Raw genomic sequence first — 27,386 nt, forward strand, 5'->3', positions numbered from 1 at the left:
ATGTATGATGTTCTTAATTTGTATTGAAGTTTGTCCAGAAATGTTCCTTGAGTGAAGGACTGATATGAATATAGCTCAAGGTTAGTTCTATCTAGCTTTCACAATATTTTACTAACCTGCTAGAAACACTGTCATAGAAAAATATTGCTGCTTTAGCAACTTGATTATATTTTTAATTCCCTTTGGTCTTGTGTATTTGATATTAATGACTTTTGGTGGTGTAAACTATCTAATTATCAGTTGTGAACTTTCACGGCTGAAATGCCACAATTATTAAAATATTCCTGGCTATTGTACTGTGGTATTTCCTGATTTCTTTGATGACTTATGTCATATAAGTTCTTGTATTCCATTCAGAACTAATTAAAGAATGGAAATTTCAGGTAGGAATATCAACAATTTAGGAAAAAATACATTGCTAATCACTGTAAAGGAGACACGTTAAGTGGCAGACAGGCACAATAATATGCAACTTAATGTGTCTTCTGTAAGGTAAGTAGCTATTTGTTTTTTTTCTGCATTGTTGGTATCCAGCATTAATTATTTGTTGATAATAGAATGCAAAGGTTACGATATTTACACTGTAACCAAAAGAATAAGTGACTGTTTTCTTGAAAGTGAATGTGCTTTGCAAACAAATCGCTTCTGTTACTTTTGGTTCTTCTTGGAACACTCAAACAGCTTATTGTTGTTCAGTTTCCAGCTCTTGTACCAAAGTCATAATAAAGTTCTAAAATGATGACACTGCCACCATCTGACTGCGTGTTTTTTATTACTTCTCAAAATTAGGCTTTTGAGCCTTTACCAAAGGCAACTGGGAAAAATATTAGTGTATGTTAGGCATGACGAGTTGTCTGGTGTAACTTTACAGATCTGAATGTATCATTTTTTTAGTGATACGTTTGCCAGACATTGCCTGACATGTACCGATTTCCCAGTTGCAGTGGATAAAGAATTTGTAGGCAAATGGAGATAGTGTTACTGTTGGTGTTACATGTCATTTAGAATTGAAAATGACAATGTACACCTCTTAGGCTCTGCGAGAGATGAAAATACCCATGTGAAGAAAGAGACATGTTTTAAATTGAGGAAGAGTGGTTGAGAGCAGTAGAGTGCCGCTAGCCTTTCTGTTTGTGCAGAGCTGCCTGCCTAGTGGAAGTGGATAGTCAGCGCATTTCTCCACCTGCTGTAGTGGGCATGTGTTATTCTGTGCAGCCACGAGTGGAAAGTGTCATGAAAAATATTCATGGAGAAGGCATAATACTTGAATTAACAATGTAAAAATGTGTCTTTGATATATTCTTCAGTTGTTTTTGTTCTTCTTGTTGTTGATCTTGGTATGGAACAAGTACTTGAGGTGGATGCAAATGTTTGAATTGAGTTCTGCAAGGCTGGACGATGTAATATGACCAAGCTGTATTGTTAATTGATGAGAGAATATAAGTTTTAAGTGGAAAGAGGTGTTTGAGGTGCTAGATCAGGATTGAGCTCCTTTCAGTATTATTATTATTATTTTTGTTTTAAATCGTCAGAGTAGAGGACCCCCATCAAGGCACAAAAAAGATGGGAGTCTGGAACTGAATAGCAGGACCACCTGTGGATCGTGTAATAAATAATATAGGTGACTTTATAGTCAATGAAGTTGTGTTGGGTGAGCATGCATGGAATTCAATGAGTAAATAAACTTTGATAGCCCCTTAGTGCAGACGTGATACAAACACATCCAGGCTGTGGACAAGCTAAGACCCAAACCAAGTGAAAACAGTGCATATTTTGACCATATAGGCCAAGACAAAGGAAATATGGTAGAAGGAGAGTGGAAGGTCAAAAAAGAACAGCAATTTAAAAAAGATTTTACATTTATATTCGAGGAGAAGTACAGTTGCCAAGGGCAACCAACACCAATAATAAAATGTCTAGCTGTACACATGTAGTAGATTGAAATGAGAAGAATTGTTAAAGTAATAAAGAGAAACAAATAGCCAAGAATTTGGGAAGAAAAAGAAGAGTGCTAATAAAAATTAAACAGAATAGCAAAGTTGATTATAGTAACAAAACTTCAGCACTAAGGACTGTATCTGTGTGACAGAAGAAAAAGATCAACAATCCGCACACAGTTGGTCTTACAATAAGGAAGATGTCTGGGTGAGTTCTGTGAAGAAGAGTAGTGACAGGATAGCAGTCTATGAACATCGCGCCTGCCTCATGACTCAGCATGCAGCCTACGTCACCACGCAGTTTCTGGTCGCCAGCCGCACTACAACAGCAGCCTGCAATAGCTGATTGATGTGATGCATCTGCAGCACACCAGCAGGCAGTTCATCACCATCACACAGTTCTCATGTTAGGGTGAGCTGTGCTTAATACAGTTCATTTGGTGTAACAGAGTGAATAGCATCAGTGATTCTGTGATTAATGTTGATGGTACATTCACTGTGCACACGTTGCTTCACATAACCCCAAAAGTAAAAGCCTAATGATGTTAGGTCCGGATCATGGTGGCCATGAGTTAAAACCACCCCTTCCCATTCATCGTGGGGGAAATTCTGTATCCAAAAACTTGCAAACATTGTTGACGTAGTGTGTAGGAGCACCATCATGTTCAAAGATAACACCTTCTGGAAATTGTGGCATTGTCACTGCATTCAAGTGCAACACGTCAAGGTAGTTGTTGACGTCATAGTCTGTGCCATGTAGAAAAATTGATCTAAAACTTATGCACCTGGGCACACCATGTGTTGATTTTAGGGGTGGATGCTCATGTTCAGTGAAGGCACAAGGATTTTCAGAAGCCCATATTCTGATGTTACAGTGATGAATATGACAGACATGGAATGTGGCCCCATTGCTATACACAATCTACTTCATAAATCGTTCATCATAATCTATCTCATTAAGCATATATCTGTAACAAACGTGAATCACTTGGGTCTATCAGTCAGTTTGATATTGTGCAACAACTACAATTTGTAGCCCTAAAAAGAAGACCTTTTTTCAGACATTATGAATTGAACTTTTTTAGGCCTAATTATCAAGGTTACACACACCAGATTTTTTTTTGGGTCTCATTAGGTAACTATCCTGTACAGCTTCTACAGACTCGGTGCATAGTGAATGCCTACCAGAACAGGGTTTGTCAGCAAACTGCCAGCATCCTTTAACTGGGTCTCCCACCAATTAATGTGTTTTTATAAGCAAGCCACGAAGTACACTAAACTTTTCTCTGTATCGTCAACATCTTGACTGACATGGCCTGATCTGCTGCTGGTACCTGGTTTGTTGGGTTGCGTCATGACTTACTTACACACACACACACACACACACACACACACACACACACACACACACACACACACCATTGAATATCATATTACTTAAACATCATACTACTGAAACTCTTAGCCATACTGTCCAATGTAGTGCAAGTTTCAGCCTTTCGTTTCTGTTAGCCACAATAAGCGTTCATAACTGCACCATGACTTTACAGACCCACTGTACTTGCATGACTAGAAAAATAGCCCTTGAGGGACAGGGAATGAATAGAGAAATTTTAGTTGCAAAGTTGTAATAGTAAAACAGAGAAAGGTTTTACGGCTTAAGGTGATAACCTTAATAGTGAAATGCTTCAAAAACAAGAATGTACAACTAAGCCAGAAAATAATAATGAGAAATTAGAAGAGGAGCTAAAGAAGGAGATTTGGGAAACTTGTGAGGTTCTGAAATCAGTCATTGAGACTAGGTAATAACTTAGACAAAAAACTGTCAGCATTAAAAGAGGAGATACACACAGAAATTTTATGGCTGTGTGACTTGGTGAAGTGTGAAATACATGATCATGTTTACACATTAATGTAGATCAGTTACATGATTTGACTGAGAAGGTATGCAGATATGTAAAGGATCAAATCTCAGAGGCATAAGGCCGTATCAAATTATTAGAACAGAGACGTGAAAATGGTGAACCAATTTGTTCACAAGACACACTTACCAGTTTGGAGGAAAAAGTACAAGAATTAGTACAACAAAAATTTCGAGAAAAGGCAAAGAACTTGGGTAGTATCAGACTTTCTGGGGGATGAGGCTACTCAGCAAAACATGGAATTCAAATGAATATGGAATGAATTAGCAAAAACCAAAAAAGAAAGAAAGACAGTATGTGGGAAAATCCTGTGCCACTAATACATTACTGGAAGAATTTCAGTTAGGAAGTATTTTATCCATTTTGGTTGGAGAACGCCACATCTGTTTTCATAAATTACACTTTAGGAGAAATATTGCAATCAGCCCCAAGGTGGCCTTTTTTTTTTTTTTTTTTTTTTTTTGCCGGTACTAATATCGGGCCTGAGCCCATCATCAGGTGGTGGCATTGACTTCTTTACGAGTTTTACATTTGTGTCCTAAAATAGAACAAAGTTTTTGTGACTACATAATTTATGAAAGATTTTACATTTGTATCCTAAAATATTTCAAAGTTTTTTATGATTGCATAAATCATAAATTTACACATATATATGCTCTATACATTGTATTTACTTCATGAAAAGCCGTCCTGTACATATTATAAGACAGAGGTTTGATTTTCTTTTACATTCCATGCTGATCAATGAACTAAATACAAGATGGCAGATACATTTGTTTACATCAACATTGATCAACGTGGATTGTAAAAGATCAATCAAACCTTCATCTTGTAATATGTAAAGTACAATTTGTAGAGCATATATGAGTATATAACTTTGAAATCACAAAAACTTTGTTATCTTTTAGGATGCATATGCAAACCCTTTCGTAAACTATGCAATCACAGAAACTTCAGGACACAAATGTAAAACTTTCAAAAAAGTCAATGCTGCTCCCTTAGTGTAACTTATGAAAACAGCTGTGGTGTTCTCTCAGCAAGGTTGATAAAATAATGTTGTTATTACACTGCCAGGTAAAGAGAACTGTGCATGATTTCTGAAAAATGCAAGCTTCAGCTAATGAAAGTAATACTTGCTGTAGCATTTAACAAAAAGCGTCTAGCTGAAAGAGCGATTCCCAAGTATATCAAAGTGAACGTCAAGAACATAAGTAAAACTGTACATCTAGCAAACGTAAAATGTCAACTGTGTTGGTTATGTAGTGAAATGAGAGCTCAGTACAAACAGAAAGAGCTTCTTCATTTAGAACGGAATAACTTGCTGTTTCCTATGTATTTCATATGCATTGTAGACGAAACTGGTGTTTTCATTAGAACAAAACATCATATCATACCACAAAGACAAAAGAGAAAATTAAAAACCGTAATTTTAAGCAAGAAGTCATACAATACATCTGATGAAGATTGTTTCTTTGATAGAGTTATCAACTTCGCAACTATTAGTTTCACTCATTCTGAACAAAACCTGCTAAACAAGAGCCCAAAACATAACATTACATCTAAAACAAATAAAAATTAACATTAAAGAAGTAATTGTTAAAACCAGAATTGCGTGTAACATAACTAAATTAAATAATTGCAGTAAAAATGTAGTAGGTAATAAAATAAACAAGCTAAACCAGAAACACACAGTCACAAACAAGACACAATGCAAATTTTCACAAGACGCAACTGATCTCAGAAAAATAAATAAAAAATCTCAAGGAGAACAAAGCACTTGTAGTGATAATGTGTGAAGACGATTACATTAATAAACACTAGATTTTTTCAGAAACATAACATAAAAGAAATTAATACCGATCCAAACCTAAAATTACAGGCTAAGCATAAAAAATTCCTCAGAGATACAACTTCCTCCTAATCTAAATTGAAAAATCTGAATGCACAATAACGTACCCTCCAGCCTCAGAACTTTGATCACAATCATAGATTCACAAAGAATGTTGTCCTGTATGTCTGATTGTGAACTTGTAAAGAGTCCTTACTACAAAATAAGTAAGAAAACTTAAAGAGATCCTCACCAAGGCCTTTACATTTGAAGATAATTTTTGTGAAAACGATAGCTATGAGATTTCAGGAAACATCAAAGACATCCCCATACCACACATAGCCACATTCACATTCTTTGATATAGTTAACTTGTTTACAAATATACTGGTAAAAGAAATGATCTCAGTAATTAAACATAACATGCTTAAATATAAAAAGATCAGTATACCTGAAATTTATGAGATAGTTAAACTTATAATCTTAGTGCTGTCACATAACTAGTTCAGCTTTAATAACAATTTATATAAACAGGAAGATGACATTGCAATAGGCAGGTGTCTAGCCAACATTTGCATAAACCATTTAGAAACATCCTTTTTGATGCCAATTTGACAGTAAAGAAAAAAGTCATGTATTACAAACACTTGATGGAACTGTAGAAGAAATTTATCAGTTTTCAAAAGAGGTTAACAAATCCCACCAAAACATAAAATTTACTGTTGAGCATGGAACTGATAATGTCATAAATTTCTTGGATAAAAAAATTAGTAAATACAACGGTAAATATAAGTTTAAAATGTAAAGAAAACCCACTACAGCGGATACCACAACAGCAGGTAATCATGTCACCCCGAGGAACACACAGTTATGTATTATAGGATAATGTTCAATGGATGGAAAAAATCCCTTGACACTGAAGATAAGCTACAAGAGCTAAAAACAATCAAACTAATCACCCACAATGATGGTTACATTTCTGGTACCATCACTAAGCATCACACCAGAATTAAAGCAAATACAGTGACAAGTCCAAATCAAACAGTAATTTAGCTCAAATATCTCCTCAAAACTTTGTGAAATATGTCTGCTTACCATTCATTGGTAAAGCATCAATATCAGATTGCAAACTTATTCCATGCAATAAAATATCAAAATTAGTTTTTCCGCAAACAATAAAATGAAAGACAAAATTGTTCACAACTTAAATTCAAAAACTGAAGTATACCACAGGTCTGGCATTTATAAACTAAATTGTTCCGTGTGCCCCAACTTTTACATTAGGCAAACTAGTAAGAGTTGTAATGTACAATATCATGAACACATGGAGGCTGTAAGGCTCAACAACCTAAATAAGTCAACTTTTGCTACTCACATTATCCAACATGGAAACACAGAGATAAGCATCAAATACAACTTAATGACATTTCCTTTAGCTGAAAAAGGAGTACAGATCATTTTATTAGAGGAATTAGAAATGGCCTGCCAGTGTGGCCTAGCAGTTCTAGGCGCTCCAATCTGGAACCGCGCGATCGCTATGGTTTGAATCCTGCCCTCGGGCATGGATGTGTGTGATGTCCTTCGGTTAGTTAGGTTTAAGTAGTTCTAAGTTCTAGGGGATTGATGGCCTCAGATGTTAAGTCCCATAGTGCTCAGAGCCATTTGAACCATTTTCAATTAGAAATATACAGCTGTGTTCACAAGAAACCTGACTGTGTACTGAATGATCAGCTAGAATTAAAAAGAAAAAAATCTGGTATACCTCCAAAATTTCATACTGCTCCTATAATTTGAAATGATAGCAATATTGATTAATTGACAGAGAGAAAATTCTTCGTTGGTCATTACCAGCATCTGTTAAGCCTAAATAATTAAATGTATAACTGTATGTAAATATCTGTACTATTAAGAAGTACCTTTGTAATAGCTCCAGAAGTGTGCCATATCTGTTCACGTATCACAGTCTTTGGCACATCGTATCAGCTGTCAATGTAAACAAATGTATTTACCATCTTGTATTTAGCTCAGTTCATTGATCAACGTGGATTGTAAAAGAAAATCAAACCACTGGTTTATAATATGTAAACGAGGGCTTTTCATGAAGTAAGTTCTATGTATAGAGCATATATAAGCATAAAACTATGTAATCGTACAAACTTTGATATATTTTAGGAAACAAATGTAAAACCTTTTCTAAAGAATGCAGTCACAAAAACCTTGTCATATTTCAGGACACAAATGTAAAACTTGCAAAGTAGTCAGTACTACCATCTGATGATAAGCTTAGCTCTGTGACTAGTATTGGTAGAATAAAACCATTAAAAAATATTTGAGGCTGGTTGCAGTATTTCCTAGAGTGTAATTAGGAAGTAACTTGAATATGTATAAACATTTTCAGTAATTGAAACTGGTGGTAATGTATACTCATGTTCAGAAAAAAAACAGAACACCTTGAACAACTAGAGATACTACATTCTTATTCACAGGACATGTATATTAGTATGTTCTGCAGACATGATTAGCATTTGTATCATGTTGGCCCACAGGTTGGAGGTCAACATTAATATCACGGCGCACCGCCACCTACCGGTAAAATGTGCATGTGGCTTTTGTAGTTGCTGTACACTGACAGTAACGGATCAGTGTGACTTGAGCACAAGTGCAGGATGCAGCACTGGCGTATGCAGGAACCTTACCATCCAATCAGTGAGTTTCAAAGAGGGTGCATTATTGGCATGAGAGAATGTGATGCATCCATCCAGGAAATTGATGCTCGTGTGGAACCAAGTGTTTCGGGAGTGCTATGGTTGTGTGCAGAAGTGGTAATGGAAGGCCGTAGAACATGTTGAGATTGCAGGACAGAACTGCTACTCCTCGGCTCTGGCCACACAGTGGAACAGTGTGACACATTGTACACTATCAGGGCAGACAGTCAGTCACTGTATATTACAGTACGAGTTACATGCATGTCGTCCATTTCTCGACCTACCTTTGACAAATGTGCAGAAACATGTTAGACCTCAATGGTGTATGGAACAACGTCACTGGGGACAGGACTGGCATCAGACAGTGTTCTCGGATGAATCCAGGTTCTGTTTGTTTGAAAATGATGGCTGCATTTTGTTTCATTGCAGTCAGGGAGCAGCATCACTGTGACTGCATTCACACAAGACGTACAGTGCATACTCAAGACGAACATCAAACAGTGGAAAAGTATGATGTGGGGTGCTATTGGGTACAACTACAAATCACAGTTGCTGCTAGCCCACGGCACTGTGACCAGTGTGACCTATGTTAATGACTTGCTGCAACTCATAACTTTGCCCTTTCTGAACAACATCCCAGATTTCATTTTTCAGCAATATAATGCACAACCACATGTTGCTGCACAAACTTGTACCTTCTTGGTGTCGCAGGATGTCAGGCTTTTGCCGTGGCCGACGAGATCTCCAGACTTTGTCACCAATCGAAAATATGTGGGATATGGTGAAACGACGGGTGCACTGCTGTGACCCAGTGCTAACCACTACATATGAATTTTGGAACCAGATGACTGCAGCATGGATGGCTATACCACAGAATGTTATTTGCATTGTATACGGGGTGTCCCATTTATCTTGACCACCCTAAATAACTGTTTCTCCAGATGCAAATTACAAAATGTTTCAAGCAAATGTTCTTTAGCCATTAGAGGGACATCAATCAGCATGATTACCTTCATTGTAGCTTTGTTTTTTACAAAGATATGAACAGCGGTATGACTTTTTTAAATGGCACCTTGTATTTTTTATTCGATAATTCATTTCCTCTCCTAAAGATGTATTCAAAAATGTATCGCAGTGTACCATTCACTGAAAAACAACATTATTAATTATATAACACTACATTGTTGTTGGCACTCCCAGCACTTAGTGCAGGTACTTGGGGTAATGGAACACAGCCACGTGCTGACATTGACAGAGAACAAATGCAAACATAAGTAGAATGCACACCCGTCATTCTGTCAACCATCATTAGTTGAAGAGTTGTGTGAGTAGAATGTATGCCAATGAAGAAAAGCAGCTAGAAATGCTACTCATCTATGGGTAATCGAAGTTAGCAGAACAGTAATTGCAATACTGTTTTCTTATGTACGGGTACATTTAGTACAGTAGTTCAGTATTTTTAATACTGTTGTGTAGAGTAGGCATACTGTAAAGGCTGTCCTTCCTACAAACTCCATCAACATAACATTTCTTTTCTGCGGAACTGTACAGAGAGTGATATCCTGACAAGAACCCACCTTCCTGATGGATTTTTTCTCATCTTGTTGCGACGCTTCAGGAAATGGGAAGTTTCAACCCACGACAATGAAATTGTAGTAGCACTTGCACAGATGAAGCTGCCAAAGTTACTGATCTCACTTCCGTTGCTATGAATCCACATGTGAGCACACAACAGCTTGAACATGAAATTGGCATTCCTAAAACCAGTGTACATCATATTCTTACACGTCACCAGTTCCATCCGTACCATGTACACTACATTATGAATTGATATATGCACGTAGTGGAAATGACATATAAATTGTATCTCCGCCCATGACAGTGTTACGATCTCATGTGGTGATGGAGGATTATCAGCTGTTGCTTTAATTCTGTCCATTCCCAGTTCTGTTTAAATCTCTATATTCTGCATCTTTTATGGGAAGACATTTCCGTGAAGGTTTTTAATTACTAATATAAAACTATTGTAATTTGAATCTCATTTTGAAGATGTTAAGGACAATCAGTGTAAAATTGTTTTCTCGCTAGCTAAAATGTTTCCCATGTCATATTAGTACTACTTGCAGACTATAACTTGGCATCTATCGGCTGTTTTGTGCAAATGTGACTTTGACATTAGTGTCAGTGGCATTTCATATGTAAAAACACATGCAAGAGGAAAGAGACGTTAATCATTGGTTGATTCATTAGTTTCAAGGCAACAAAACAAGTTGTCTTGTGCTATAGTAGAAACAGTGCCAACACAGTCACAAGTTTCTTCTGAATGGAATTTGAATGGGAGTGACAAATTACAATCACTTGCTCCTTCTACAGTATCTAGAACTTAAGTTGAAGAGGGTTTCAAAACAAACTCATTGAAACATTTTTTAGTTATTGATGAGATAGTAAAATCTGAGATTATATGGTATATGAATAGTCATGTCTCATTCTCCAGTGAGAAGTTCTGGAACACGACAGACATATTCCAAATTATGTTTTCTGACAGCATGATTATCAAAAAAGTACAGTTACCCAAGGGTAGGTTGTCACATATAATAATTTCCAGAATTTCCTACCTAACACAGTCAGGGAAGTTTGATACTTTTGTGAGTCATATGACGAGAGTTTAAGCGAAGTTGTGCAAAAAGCACAGACGAATTTGGTGGTTTGTTTCAGGGATGAACAATATCAGTTTATATCCACAAGATATTTAACATCTGTGTTTTTGAATTTTGCCACATTTTCTGATTTACAGTCAGGTTTCCTGGAGGATCTGAATGGTCTGAATTTGTCACTTAAGAATATAATTCAAATTTATATGGATGGGCCAGATGTGAACTTGAATATGTTGCATGATTTGCAAGCATTTCTGTTCAGTGAAGAAGATAATCAAACACAAATGTTCATTGTGGCACTTGCTCACCTTATGTAGTGAATGAAGCTTTGAAAACTGCTCGTAATAAAAGTGGTTGGAATATTCTTTAATTTCGTAGGGTTATTCCATACTTAGTGAAGTATTTTCCTTCAAGGACAACCTTCTCAAATATTATAGGGTTTTCGAAGTTTCCTCTCAAATTTTGTTCTGTAAGATGGGTTGGAAATGTTGAAGTTATGAAGAGAGCACTTAAAGAACATATTCCACATTTGATGAAGTATGTTGCTAATATACATAAAAGACCGCCTGAAAGGGGAAAGTATAGCATTGCTTCATAGTTCATAAAGAAAACTATTATGAAAATGGTGACATCGACAAAAGTCTTTTACTCAGTTTTTGCATGCACATTCTTTGTGCAAAGAAGACATAAAAAAATTACAAGGAATGTGAATGAGAAAAGAAGGAATGATTACTGTACAGATGAAAGCAAGTTGAAATAAAAGAATTAGAAACAAAAGGAGCAATTATGTTGATCGAAGCATCAGAGATTTTGCCACATATAGAAAATTTAATAAAGTATTATATTTACTTTATTGTGACATATTTTTAGAGTTTGTTCCTTTAATTAGTAAATAATAATGTAGGTATCTATATTTGTAAAGACAGAATTTGTGGTTTTTATTTGATATTTTCTGTTGTCTTTAAATCAAAATACAATATTTAATATTTTAAAAATGTTTTATTTCATATCTGTTAATTTTTGTGGTCCTCAGTCTTCTGATTGGTTTGATGAGGCCTGTCACCAATTCCTCTCCAATTTATACTTCTAAAAAATAATTAATTATAGATATTCTAAGAATTGTCAATATATACTTCTATAAAAAAAGTATGTTCTAGTGCCAAATTTAGTGAAAAAGTAACCTTGGGAAAAATTTGACTTGAAAAACCAGGAGAAGTCCTTAATTTTGAAAATGACTGATTATTAGTTTGGGTTTCACAGATAATGTTTACTAATTTTGCTGTCACTTCAAATTCTCTGATTTTTTATCCTGTGTTACTCTGTCTACAGGGTCAGATGTTTTTTAAGTCAGCAAATAAAAGTGTATAGTTTTCTGCATAAAATGCTGTGAGAAATTATTGATTTTACACTATGTGATCAAAAGTATCTGGACACCCCCAAAAATATATGTTTTTCATGTTAGGTGCGTTGTGCTACCACCTACTGCCAGGTACTCCATATCAGATACCTCAGTAGTCATTAGACCTTGTGAGGGAGCAGAATGGGGCACTTCGTGGAACTCACGGACTTCAAACATGGTCAGGTGATTTGGGTGTTACTTGTGTCATACGTCTGTACACGAGATTTCCATACTCCTAAGCACACCTAGGTCCACTTTTTCCAATGCGATAGTGAAGTGGAAACGTGAAGGGACACGTACAGCACAAAACTGTACTGGCTGACCTCGTCTGTTAGTTGAAGAGGGCCGTAATGTGTAATAGGTAGACATCTATCCAGACCATCAGACAGGAATTCCAAACTGCATCAGGATCCACTGCAAGTACTATAACAGCGGGAAGTGAGAAAAGTTGGATTTCGTGGTCTAGTGGCTGCTCGTAAGCCACACATCATGCCAGTAAATGCCAAACGACGCCTTGCTTGGTGTAAAGGAGCATAAACCTTGGATGATTGAACAGCGAAAAAATGTTCTGTGGAGTGACGAATCACGGTACACAATGTGGCGACCAGATGGCAGGGTGTGGGTATGGTGAATGCCTGGTGAATGTCATCTGTCAGCACGTGTAGTGCCAACAGTACAATTCGGAGGCAGTGGTGTTATGATGTGGTTGCGTTTTTCATGGCGAGAGCTAGGACTCCTTGTTGTTTTCTGAGGCACTATCACAGCACAGGCCTACATTGATGTTTTAAGCACCTTCTTGCTTCCCACTGTTGAAGAGCTATTCGGGGATGGTGATTGTAGCTTTCAACACGATCGAGCACCTGTTCATAATGCATGGCCTATGGTGGAGTGGTTACATGACAATAACATCTCTGTAATGGACTGGCCTGCACAGAGTCCTGACCTGAATCCTATTAAACACCTTTGGAACACCAACTTCATGCCATGCCTCACTGACCGACAGCGATACCTCTCCTCAGTATTGCAGCATGCTGTGAAGGATGGGCTGTCATTGCCCAAGAAATCTCCCAGCACCTGATTGAATGTATACTTGCAAGAGTGGAAGCTGTCATCAAGACTAAGGATGGGCCAACACTGTATTGAATTCCAGCATTACCGATGGAGGGTGCTATGAACTTGTAAGTCATTTTCAGCCATGCATCCGGATACTTTTGATCACATAGTGTATATCTGGAGTAGGATTCTGATTTACTCTTCCCTTTCTGAAATCACCCTGATATTCTGGGAATTGTTTAGACAAATCGTTCTCTTATTTGTCTTCAAAGGTTTATTTACAGTTTTAGAATAGATGAAATTAACACTTCTCTGTAGTTATCAACACCTTATTTATTTATCTTTTTTTAAATGAAGGGTTTGGATTACAGCTGTTTGCCATTTTTCTGCATGTTTTTCAGTTTCCCAGATCTTTTCAGAGAACAAGTGTTAAAAAATTTGGAAAGGTCTTACGGGACCAAACTGATGTCACCAGTCCCTAAGCTCACACACCATGTAATCTAACTTAAATTAACTTATGCTAAGGATGACACACACACCCATGCCCAAGGGAGGACTCGAACCACCAACGGGGGCAGCCGCTCGGACCATGACAAGACGCCTCAGATCACGCGGCTACCCTGTGCATCTAAAAAAGTGTTAAAATTTGATAATATTTGATTTTGATAATTTCAGTGTTTCTGATGTTATTGAGTATTCAGAACATTCTTTGTTTTAGTATGTTAAAGAATTTCTTGAATGTACTTCTTTTTGTGCAGAATCTTGAACTTTTTTTGTGTTGTTGAAAATTCTAATTTAGGTATAACAACTGAACACTTCAAAAGTTAATCAATTAAATTTACTAAGATCACAGAAATGGCCAGAATTTATGCACAAAGTGCCGTGGTCTCGTTTTCCCTACTTAAACGGTCCATGTTGCAATGAATTACATTTTGTTTTGTGCGTCAATAATGAATCGAAATGCTGTTAGTGTCATGACATTCTGGGTGATGAGGTCAAAATACAGTTTAGTTTTCTCTGATTGTGACTTCAAAAGAAGTGTGTTATTCTGTTCCTCAAATGCACTAAGATGCAGTATGTGGCAACTTTTGAGTGATACATAACAAATATGTTGGATAGAAACTAGACATCACTATCTGCTCAGAAGTACCTGAACACTTGAGCATCTGTGAGGCAACCATTTGTGGACAATAACATTCTTGAAACTGGCCTTCCCAGAGTGCAAAAATGAACCCAGTGGAACACTTTTGGGGAGACTTTAAACATTGACTTTGCTCCAGACCCAGCATTCAACATCACTACCTTCTCTGGTTTCTCGCTGGAGGAAGAATGGCCTGGCATTTCTTCACTGACATTCAGACACACCAATGAAAGTGCCCACAACAGATTTCAAGCTGTGATAAAGGCAAGGATACACCCCATAATAATGCCCATTAATAGGTTTTTGTATACTTTTGATGAGGTAGTGTATGATAAGTATGTCTTATATGGGTGAATTTCTGGGCATTTTTGTGAACTTCTGCTGGATTTACAAATAGAATGAGGAGGGATGGTTTTGTTGACTCTGGGAAAAATACTTGGGCAAACATGACACTGCATGACAGCACATCCCATGTTAATTGTTGTGGTGGACACAGATACAGAGAGTTACATTTCATTGCTGACACCAATGTAATCTCTGGTTCTAGTGGATACCATTAAATTTGTTTCCAGAATGAGACTTTCACTCTGCAGCGGAGTGTGCGCTGATATGAAACTTCCTGGCAGATTAAAACTGTGTGCCCGACCGAGACTTGAACTCGGGACCTTTGCCTTTCGCGGGCAAGTGCTCTACCAACTGAGCTACTGAAGCACGATTCCCGCCCGGTACTCACAGCTTTACTTCTGCCAGTACCTCGTCTCCTACCTTCCAAACTTTGCCCGCGAAAGGCAAAGGTCCCGAGTTCGAGTCTCGGTCGGGCACACAGTTTTAATCTGCCAGGAAGTTTCATTAAATTTGTTATATGTTTGTTATCCTGTCACCTCTTTGACAGTCAATTGCTTTTTTGATGTGTGTTTTTGGTACTTGCATTGTTTAATTCATAAATTTCGGGCGTATTATAGTATTTGAGAGTTGTAGCATCGCGTTTTAGTACCTGAATAGTGTAAAATCGCGTAGTCTCCTTCCGCCGACGAGCAGTGTGTCAGCAGTGCGCAAGTAGCAGCATTACTGCATTTACTAGGCAACCTTGTATTTTAATAACTGTTTAAATTTTGTCGATTTGTTTGCGCTCTCTGTAGATTAGTTCAGACAGTCTTTGCACAACAGTTTTTAGCATGGATAGGGACTGCAACTGCTGTGTTCGGGTGCAGGCTGAGTTGGCATCCCTTCGCTCCCAGCTTCAGGCAGTGTTGGCTTCGGTCACACAGCTTGAGGCTGTTGCCAATGGGCATCACTGTGGGGGTCCGGATGGGGGTTTGTCGGGGACGGCCAGCTCGTCCCACACATCCCCCGATCGGACTATGACTGTGGTTGCCCGGGATACTGCCCACATTGAGGCTGATCCCTCACCTGTGGTAGAGTGGGAGGTCGTCTCAAGGTGTGGCAGGGGGCGAAAGACATTCCGGAGGGCTGAACGGAAGGCCTCTCCAGTTTGTCTGACGAACCGGTTTCAGGCTCTGTCTCAGGCTGATACTGATCTTCGGCCTGACATGGCTGCTTGTCCTGTTCCAGAGGTTGCCCCTCAGTCTGCAAGATCCGGGCGGTCGCAGAGGGTGGGCTTACTGGTAGTTGGGAGCTCCAACGTCAGGCGCGTAATGGGGCCCCTTAGGGAAATGGCAGCAAGAGAGGGGAATAAAACCAATGTGCACTCCATGTGCATAGCGAGCCCGCATCTCGTGGTCGTGCGGTAGCGTTCTCGCATCCCACGCCCGGGTTCCCGGGTTCGATTCCCGGCGGGGTCAGGGATTTTCTCTGCCTCGTGATGGCTGGGTGTTGTGTGCTGTCCTTAGGTTAGTTAGGTTTAAGTAGTTCTAAGTTCTAGGGGACTTATGACCACAGCAGTTCAGTCCCATAGTGCTCAGAGCCATTTGAACCATTTTTTTTTTGCATACCGGGGGGAGACATTATGATGTGGAAAGGGTCCTTCCGGATGCCATGAAGGGTACAGGGTGCACCCATCTGCAGGTGGTCGCTCATGTCGGCTCCAATGATGTGTGTCGCTATGGATCGGAGGAAATCCTCTTTGGCTTCCAGCGGCTATCTGATTTGGTGAAGACTGTCAGTCTCGCTAGCGGGATGAAAGCAGAGCCCACCATCTGCAGCATCGTCGACAGCACTGACTGCGGACCTTTGGTACAGAGCCGAGTGGAGGGTCTGAATCAGAGGCTGAGACGGTTCTGCGACCATGTGGGCTGCAGATTCCTCGACTTGCGCCATAGGGTGGTGGGGTTTCGGGTTCCGCTGGATAGGTCAGGAGTCCAGTACACGCAACAAGCAGCTACACGAGTAGCAGGGGTTGTGTGGCATGGGCTGGGCGGTTTTTTAGGTTAGATGGCCTTGGGCAAGTACAGAAAGGGCAACAGCCTCAACGGGTGCGGGGCAAAGTCAGGACATGCGGAGACCAAGCAGCAATCGGTATTGTAATTGTCAACTGTCGAAGCTGCGTTGGTAAAGTACCGGAACTTCAAGCGCTGATAGAAAGCACCGAAGCTGAAATGGTTATAGGTACAGAAAGCTGGCTGAAGCCAGAGATAAATTCTGCCAAAATTTTTCAAAGGTACAGACGGTGTTTAGAAAGGATAGATTGCATGCAACCGGTGGTGGAGTGTTCGTCGCTGTTAGTAGTAGTTTATCCTGTAGTGAAGTAGAAGTGGATAGTTCCTGTGAATTATTATGGGTGGAGGTTACACTCAACAACTGAGCTAGGTTAATAATTGGCTCCTTTTACCAACCTCCCGACTCAGCAGTATTAGTGGCAGAACAACTGAGAGAAAATTTGGAATACATTTCACATAAATTTACTCAGCATGTTATAGTCTTAGGTGGAGATTTCAATTTACCAGATATAGACTGGGACACTCAGATGTTTAGGACGGGTGGTAGGGACAGAGCATCGAGTGACATTATACTGAGTGCACTATCCAAAAATTACCTCGAGCAATTAAACAGAGAACCGACTCGTGGAGATAACATCTTGGACCTACTGATAACAAACAGACCCGAACTTTTCGACTCTGTGTGTGCAGAACAGGGAATCAGTGATCATAAGGCCGTTGCAGCATCCCTGAATATGGAAGTTAATAGGAATCTAAAAAAAGGGAGGAAGGTTTATCTGTTTAGCAAGAGTAATAGAAGGCAGATTTCAGACTACCTAACAGATCAAAAAGAAAATTTCTGTTCCGACACTGACAATGTTGAGTGTTTATGAAAAAAGTTCAAGGCAATCGTAAAATGCGTTTTAGACAGGTATGTGCCGAGTAAAACTGTGAGGGACAGGAAAAACCCACTGTGGTACAACAACAAAGTTAGGAAACTACTGCGAAAGCAAAGAGAGCTTCACTCCAAGTTTAAACGCAGCCAAAACCTCTCAGACAAACAGAAGCTAAACAATGTCAAAGTTAGCGTAAGGAGGGCTATGCGTGAAGCGTTCAGTGAATTCGAAAGTAAAATTCTATGTACCGGCTTGACAGAAAATCCTAGGAAGTTCTGGTCTTACGTTAAATCAGTAAGTGGCTCGAAACAGCATATCCAGACACTCCGGGACGATGATGGCATTGAAACAGAGGATGACACGCGTAAAGCTGAAATACTAAACACCTTTTTCCAAAGCTGTTTCACAGAGGAAGACCGCACTGCAGTTCCTTCTCTAAATCCTCACACAAACGAAAAAATGGCTGACATCGAAATAAGTGTCTAAGGAATAGAAAAGCAACTGGAATCACTCAACAGAGGAAAGTCCACTGGACCTGACGGGATACCAATTCGATTCTACACAGAGTACGCGAAAGAACTTGCCCCCCCTTCTAACAGCCGTGTACCGCAAGTCTCTAGAGGAACGGAGGGTTCCAAATGATTGGAAAAGAGCACAGGTAGTCCCAGTCTTAAAGAAGGGTCGTCGAGCAGATGCGCAAAACTATAGACCTATATCTCTGACGTCGATCTGTTGTAGAATTTTAGAACATGTTTTTTGCTCGAGTATCATGTCGTTTTTGGAAACCCAGAATCTACTATGTAGGAATCAACATGGATTCCGGAAACAGCGGTCGTGTGAGACCCAACTCGCTTTATTTGTTCATGAGACCCAGAAAATATTAGATACAGGCTCCCAGGTAGATGCTATTTTTCTTGACTTCCGGAAGGCGTTCGATACAGTTCCGCACTGTCGCCTGATAAACAAAGTAAGAGCCTACGGAATATTAGACCAGCTGTGTGGCTGGATTGAAGAGTTTTTAGCAAACAGAACACAGCATGTTGTTATCAATGGAGAGACGTCTACAGACGTTAAAGTAACCTCTGGCGTGCCACAGGGGAGTGTTATGGGACCATTGCTTTTCGCAATATATATAAATGACCTAGTAGATAGTGTTGGAAGTTCCATGCGGCTTTTCGCGGATGATGCTGTAGTATACAGAGAAGTTGCAGCATTAGAAAATTGTAGCGAAATGCAGGAAGTTCTGCAGCGGATAGGCACTTGGTGCAGGGAGTGGCAACTGTCCCTTAACATAGACAAATGTAATGTATTGCGAATACATAGAAAGAAGGATCCTTTATTGTATGATTATATGATAGCGGAACAAACACTGGTAGCAGTTACTTCTGTAAAATATCTGGGAGTATGCGTGCGGAACAATTTGAAGTGGAATGATCATATAAAATTAATTGTTGGTAAGGCGGGTACCAGGTTGAGATTCATTGGGAGAGTGCTTAGAAAATGTAGTCCATCAACAAAGGAGGTGGCTTACAAAACACTCGTTCGACCTATACTTGAGTATAGCTCATCAGTGTGGGATCTGTACCAGATCGGGTTGACGGAGCAGATCCAAAGAAGAGCGGCGCGTTTCGTCACAGGGTTATTTGGTAACCGTGATAGCATTACGGAGATGTTTAATAAACTCAAGTGGCTGACTCTGCAAGAGAGGCGCTCTGCATCGCGGTGTAGCTTGCTTGCCAGGTTTTGAGAGGGTGCTTTTCTGGATGAGGTATCAAAATATATTGCTTCCCCCTACTTATACCTCCCGAGGAGATCACGAATGTAAAATTAGAGAGATTAGAGCACGCACGGAGGCTTTCAGACAGTCGTTCTTCCCGCGAACCATACGCGACTGGAACAGGAATGGGAGGTAATGACAGTGGCACGTAAAGTGCCCTCCGCCACACACCGTTGGGTGGCTTGCGGAGTATAAATGTAGATGTAGATGTAGATGAAGATAATGATGATTATTGTCTAAAGCTTGGATGTTAATAGAGAATTACAGTGATAAGTGCACAGAGAACAGTTTGCATGAGAAACCTCTTAGCTATCATATATACCGTTTGGCACTTTTATAGGCCCCACATATGATTTGAGATCCTGCAAATATGTTTTTTGAACTAATAAAAGTGGAGTAACTTTTGACTGGTAAAATTACTATTCATTAATGCAAGATCACTGCTCTTGTGACATTTAACAAGCAGAAAATACAATTAAGTTTGTTTAGATAAAATACTGCTGCTAAACTAGATCAGTGATTTGCAAAATATGAGAAATGTTAAAAATAACTTTCATGTAATGGTGCATTAAATGTTGGTTTTGTAATGGATATCCAGAGAAGTGTCTATACACAATTAGTTTTGTAATTGGTACAATAAGCATGCAATCATTTTATTGTTTATATTCTTTATCTTTATAGGAGTGGTATGGTTCAGACTGAACCCATAATAAAACGAATGGATTCCCATACTGTGGCTAGTCGAAATTATTTATGCAAACTGAAAAATTTCAGTGATGAAGACTGTGGTATGTCCTGCCATTTTTTTTATTACACTGTTTAGGAAAAATTAGTTTATTTTCTAAATACTTGATACCATTTGAATCTGTTTGAATTGTTCTAAAGGACACATTTTCTACTATTTAGAATGTGAATGGCTCATAAATGCAGATGATACAATATAATCTTAATCTCTTACATATAAAAGACAACATCCTGTCTGACTGACTCATCATCGCCCAACCCAAACCGCTAAGGACAGAAATCCGAAGTTTGGAAAAAGAGTGGATCTTATACTGCATGCATTGTTTAAGAAGGGATTTTTCGAAATTCCAGCTCTAAAGGGGTGAAGTAGGTGCTGGAGAGTTTTCTTTTTAAAATGTCACTATAGGGCAGTTTTGAAGCTAGACCTACAAAAATTGGTATTTGGTGACGCGGTCAGAAATAAAGAATGTGTCACAGCAATTTTGGAAGTTTAACCCTATGGGGGTGAAATAGTGGGTGAAAGCTTTTTTTGAAAGTATATCTTTATTAAAGAACTATTGAAGTGTTTTTAATGAACATTGGTATTTTGACTTCTCGGGTACAAATAAAATAAAAAAAAAAAATATTTGTTTCAGTGTTATTGGAAATTGAACCCTTAAGGGGTGAAATAGGGGATGAGATTTTTTATGAAAATATTTTATTATGAAAGAATTTTTAGCTGAATCTTTGAAAATTTAAATTTGAATTCTCAGTTGGGGAAATAAATGTGTTTCACTGTTTTTGGAAATTCAACCTCTATGAGGTGAAACAGGGGATGAAAGTTTATGTGGAAATATTTCACTGTGCAAACATTTTTGAAGCTAAATGTATGAAAATTTGTATTTAGTTTCTCTGTTAGAAATAAAACATATGCAAATCACTGTTTTTGAAAATTCAGCCCCTAAGGGGGTGAAATGGGGTGGGGGGGTGGGGGGGAGGAGTTTATGAAAATATTTCATTGCGAAAGCATTTTTAAAGCTAACTCTTTGAAATTTCATGTTTGGTTTTTCGGTTGGAGATGAAAAATACATGTTTCACATTTTTGGATATTCAGCCCATAAGGGGGTGAAATAAGGTCAGAGACTGATTCACCGATTTATCATCGCCCAGCAAAACTGCTAAGGACAGAAACTTGAGTTTGGAGAGGGTGTGGGTCTTACACTGTAGGCATTGTTTAAGAAAGGATTGTCTGAAATTCCACTCCTAAGGGAGTGAAATTTGGGATGAACGGCTTCTTGAAAGTATGTTGCTGTGAAGGGAATTTTGAAGCTAGAACAAAGAAAACTGGTATTTGGTTTCTTTCAGAAAATAAAAATATGTGTTTCAGCATTTTTGGAAATTCAACAACTAGGGGGGTATAATAGCGGGTGAAAGTTTTTCTGAAAATAAAGAACTACTAAAGGATTTTTAAGACTTTATCTGTGACAATTGGTATTTGATATTTGACTTCTCAGCTAGTAGTAATAATAATAATAATAGTAATAATAATAATAATAATAATAATAGAAGGAAAACAAAGGCAGAGGATGAGATGGTCAGATGAAGTTAATCGACACCTCATGTTCTGTTATTACCAAGCAACAAACCTAGGAACCAACACAACTGGATACAGATAACAAGTATACACAACATTTATTACCAGATACCCAGAATTAAAATTTTTAACAGAACAACGACTAGCTGATCAGATCCGTGTAATAATCAAAAATCACAGGATACCCCAGTCAGAATTAGAAAACATCAAACAACAAGTACAACAAATACTGGAACAAAATAATGTGCAAACAGAAGAAGAAGAAAATAGAGTAACGGACCCAAACATCCCAGAGCAAACAAACAAAGAACAACACGCATCAATTAAACAATCAGAGGAAAACGAAATGTTGCGACAGCCACCAGAACAAGCACAAATAGAACACGAAGTGACACACATGTTAGATATAGAAGAAAAATTTCAGCTGACATATATAGAATACAAAGACACAAATACAGACATTAGACCATTCTTGCATAGACCGCCAAGTAACCCACAAGTCGAAACAACAATAAAAACTATCAACACAATCATACACAACAAAATAAATGAATATACAACTATGGAAGAGTTACAACTACTGGTTTATATAGGAGCACTCACTACACTAAATATACACACTAGGCAGAGATCAGAACCAACCAACACACAGAAGAAACCCACAAAACCAGCATGGCAACACAGGCTACAGATCAGAATAGAAAAACTGAGAAAGGACATCGGGCAGCTAACACAATTTATAAGAAATGAAATGTCAGAAAAAAAAACGAAAAACGTTAGGTAAAATCTCACAACAAGAAGCGATAGAGCAATTAGATGAGAAGAAGCAGAAATTACAAGCATTAGCCAAACGACTTAGGAGATACAAAAAAAGTGAAAATAGAAGGAAACAAAACCAAACATTCAACGCAAACCAAAAGAAATTTTACCAGACAATAAATAACACACACATTAAAATAGACAATCCACCAAACATAACAGACATGGAACACTTCTGGAGCAACATATGGTCAAACCCGGTACAACATAACAGGCATGCACGGTGGATACAAGCAGAAACAGACACATACAAGATGATACCACAAATGCCTGAAGTGATAATTTTGCAACATGAAGTCACCCAAGCTATTAATGCTACTCACAATTGGAAAGCCCCTGGAAAAGATAAAATAGCAAATTTCTGGCTAAAGAAGTTCACCTCAACACATTCACATCTAACTAAATTATTTAACAGTTACATTGCAGACCCATACACATTCCCTGATACACTTACACGTGGAATAACTTATCTGAAACCTAAAGATCAAGCAGACACACCAAACCCAGCTAAATATCGCCCCATAACATGCCACCAACAATATACAAAATATTAACTTCAGTCATTACACAGAAATTAATGACACATACAACACAGAACAAAATTATAAATGAAGAACAAAAAGGCTGTTGCAAAGGAGCACGAGGATGTAAAGAGCAACTGATAATAGATGCAGAGGTGACATATCAAGCTAAAACTAAACAAAGGTCGCTACACTACGCATACATTGATTACCAAAAAGCTTTTGATAGTGTACCCCACTCATGGTTACTACAAATATTGGAAATATACAAAGTAGATCCTAAATTGATACAGTTCCTAAACATAGTAATGAAAAATTGGAAAACCACACTTAATATCCAAACAAATTCAAATAATATCACATCACAGCCAATACAGATTAAGCGTGGAATATACCAAGGAGATTCATTAAGTCCTTTCTGGTTCTGCCTTGCTCTGAACCCACTATCCAACATGCTAAATAATACAAATTATGGATACAATATTACTGGAACATACCCACACAAAATCACACATTTGCTATACATGGATGATCTAAAACTACTCGCAGCAACAAATCAACAACTCATCCAATTACTAAAGATAACAGAAGTATCCAGCAATGATATAAATATGGCTTTTGGAACAGACAAATGTAAGAAAAATAGCATAGTCAAGGGAAAACACACTAAACAAGAAGATTACATATTGGATAACCACAGTGACTGCATAGAAGCGATGGAAAAAACAGATGCCTATAAATATCTAGGATACAGACAAAAAATAGGAATAGATAATACAAATATTACAGAAGAACTAAAAGAAAAATATAGACAAAGACTAACAAAAATACTGAAAACAGAATTGACAGCAAGAAACAAGACAAAAGCTATAAATACCTATGCTATACCAATACTGACCTACTCATTTGGAGTAGTGAAATGGAGTAACACAGACCTAGAAGCACTCGATACACTTACACGATCACAATGCCACAAATATAGAATACATCACATACATTCAGCAACAGAAAGATTCACATTAAGCAGAAAGGAAGGAGGAAGGGGATTTATCGACATAAAAAACCTACATTATGGACAGGTAGACAATTTAAGAAAATTCTTTCTAGAACGAGCAGAAATCAGCAAAATACACAAAGCAATCACTCATATAAATACATCTGCTACACCACTGCAATTTCATAACCACTTCTACAACCCTTTAGATCACATAACATCAACAGATACGAAGAAAGTAAATTGGAAAGAGAAAACACTAAATGGCAAGCACCCGTATCATCTAACACAGCCACACATCGATCAAGACGCCTCCAACACATGGCTAAGAAAAGGCAATATATACAGTGAGACGGAAGGATTCATGATTGCAATACAGGATCAAATAATAAACACCAGATATTACAGCAAGCATATTATTAAAGATCCCAATACCACAACAGATAAATGCAGACTTTGCAAACAACAAATAGAAACAGTAAATCACATCACAAGCGGATGTACAATACTAGCAAATACAGAATACTCCAGAAGACATGACAATGTTGCAAAAATAATTCATCAACAGCTTGCCTTACAACATAAACTTATAAAACAACACGTTCCTACATACAAGTATGCACCACAAAATGTACAGGAGAATGATGAATACAAATTATACTGGAACAGAACCATTATAACAGATAAAACAACGCCACATAAGAAACCTGACATCATACTCACCAATAAAAAGAAGAAATTAACACAACTAATCGAAATATCCATACCCAATACAACAAATATACAAAAGAAAACAGGAGAAAAAAATTGAAAAATACATCCAACTGGCTGAGGAAGTCAAGGACATGTGGCATCAGGATAAAGTTGACATTATACCAATTATACCATCAACTACAGGAGTCATACCACACAATATCCACCAGTACATCAACGCAATACAGCTACATCCAAACATATATATACAACTACAGAAATCCGTAATTATTGATACATGTTCAATTACCCGAAAGTTCCTAAACGCAATGTAACATATACCGTACAGTTAAAAGGAAGTCACGCTTGATCAAGGTCCGCGTCACTTTAATTTCGAACCAGACCTAAGGTCTGAGAAAGGAAAGAAATAATAATAATACTGGAGAATGATGAATACAAATTATACTGGAACAGAACCATTGTTGTTGTTGTGGTCTTCAGTCCTGAGACTGGTTTGATGCAGCTCTCCATGCTACTCTATCCTGTGCAAGCTTCATCATCTCCCAGTGCCTACTGCAGCCTACATCCTTCTGAATCTGCTTAGTGTATTCATCTCTTGGTCTCCCTCTACGAGTTTTACCCTCCACGCTGCCCTCCAATACTAAATTGGTGATCCCTCGATGTCTCAGAACATGTCCTACCAACCGATCCCTTCTTCTAGCCAAGTTGTGCCACAAGCTCCTCTTCTCCCCATTTCTATTCAATACCTCCTCATTAGTTATGTGATCTACCCATCTAATCTTCAACATTCTTCTGTAGCACCACATTTCGAAAGCTTCTATTCTCTTCTTGTCTAAATTATTTATCGTCCACGTTTCACTTCCATACATGGCTACACTCCATACAAATACTTTCAGAAATGACTTCGTGACATTTAAATCTATACTCGATGTTAACAAATTTTTCTTCTTCAGAAACACTTTCCTTGCCATTGCCAGTCTACATTTTATATCCTCTCTACTTCGACCACCATCAGTTATTTTGCTCCCCAAATAGCAAAACTCCTTTACTACTTTAAGTGTCTCATTTCCTAATCTAATTCCCTCAGCATCACCCGACTTAATTCAATTACATTCCATTATCCTCGTTTTGCTTTTGTTGATGATCATCTTATACCCTCTTTTCAAGACACTGTCCATTCCGTTCAACTGCTCTTCCAAGTCCTTTGTTGTCTCTGACAGAATTACAATGTCATCGGCATACCTCAAAGTTTTTATTTCTTCTCCATGGATTTTTATACCTACTCCAAACTTTTCTTTTGTTTCCTTTATTGCTTGCTCAATATACAGATTGAATAAAATCGGGGATAGGCTACAACCCTGTCTCACTCCCTTCCCAACGACTGCTTGCTTTTCATACCCCTCGACTCTTATAACTGCCATCTGGTTTCTGTACAAATTGTAAATAGCCTTTCGCTCCCTGTATTTTACCCCTGCCACCTTAAGAATTTGAAAGAGAGTATTCCAATCAACGTTGTCAAAAGCTTTCTCTAAGTCTACAAATGCTAGAAACATAGGTTTGTCTTTCCTTAATCTTTCTTCTAATATAAGTCGTAAGGTCAGTATTGCCTCACGTGTTCCAACATTTCTACGGAATCCAAATTGATCTTCCCCGAGGTTGGCTTCTTTCAGTTTCTCCATTCGTCTGTAAAGAATTCGCGTTAGTATTTTGCAGCTGTGACTTATTAAACTGATAGTTTGGTAATTTTCACATCTGTCAACACCTGCTTTCTTTGGGATTGGAATTATTATACTCTTCTTGAAGTCTGAGGGTATTTCGCCTGTCTCGTACATTTTGCTCACCAGATGGTAGAGTTTTGTCAGGACTGGCTCTCCCAAGGCTATCAGTAGTCCTAATGGAATGTTGTCTACTCTGGGGACCTTGTTTCGACTCAGGTCTTTCAGTGCTCTGTCAAACTCTTCACGCAGTATCATATCTCCCATTTCATCTTCATCTACATCCTCTTCCATTTCCATAATATTGTCCTCAAGTACATCGCCCTTAAAACAACACCACATAACAAACCTGACATCAGACTCACCAATAAAAAGAATAAATTAACACAACTAATCGAAATAGCCATACCCACTACAACAAATATACAGATGAAAAGAGTAGAAAAAATTGAAAAATGCATCCAACTGTCTGAGGAAGTCAAGGACATGTGGCATCAGGATAAAGTTGACATTATACCAATTATACTATAAACTACAGGAGTCATACCACACAATATCCACCAGTACATCAACGCAATACAGCTACATCCAAACGTATATATACAACTACAGAAATCTGT

At 38.2% G+C, this 27,386-nt stretch overlaps 1 protein-coding gene across 4 annotated transcripts in view; it reads left to right on the forward strand.

The window, feature by feature from the left end:
• The window catches only part of LOC126253029 (uncharacterized), a 344,974-nt gene that overhangs the window by 92,259 nt on the left and 225,329 nt on the right, over nucleotides 1-27,386 (forward strand). For all 4 annotated transcript variants that reach the window (XM_049954093.1, XM_049954094.1, XM_049954095.1 and 1 more), the window contains one exon: nucleotides 20,368-20,474. In XM_049954093.1, the coding sequence (XP_049810050.1) occupies nucleotides 20,368-20,474 (107 nt within the window). The remainder of the gene's footprint in view (nucleotides 1-20,367; nucleotides 20,475-27,386) is intronic.

Source organism: Schistocerca nitens, chromosome 4 (genome assembly GCF_023898315.1).
Source record: "Schistocerca nitens isolate TAMUIC-IGC-003100 chromosome 4, iqSchNite1.1, whole genome shotgun sequence".
In the NCBI taxonomy this organism is placed as follows: domain Eukaryota; kingdom Metazoa; phylum Arthropoda; class Insecta; order Orthoptera; family Acrididae; genus Schistocerca; species Schistocerca nitens.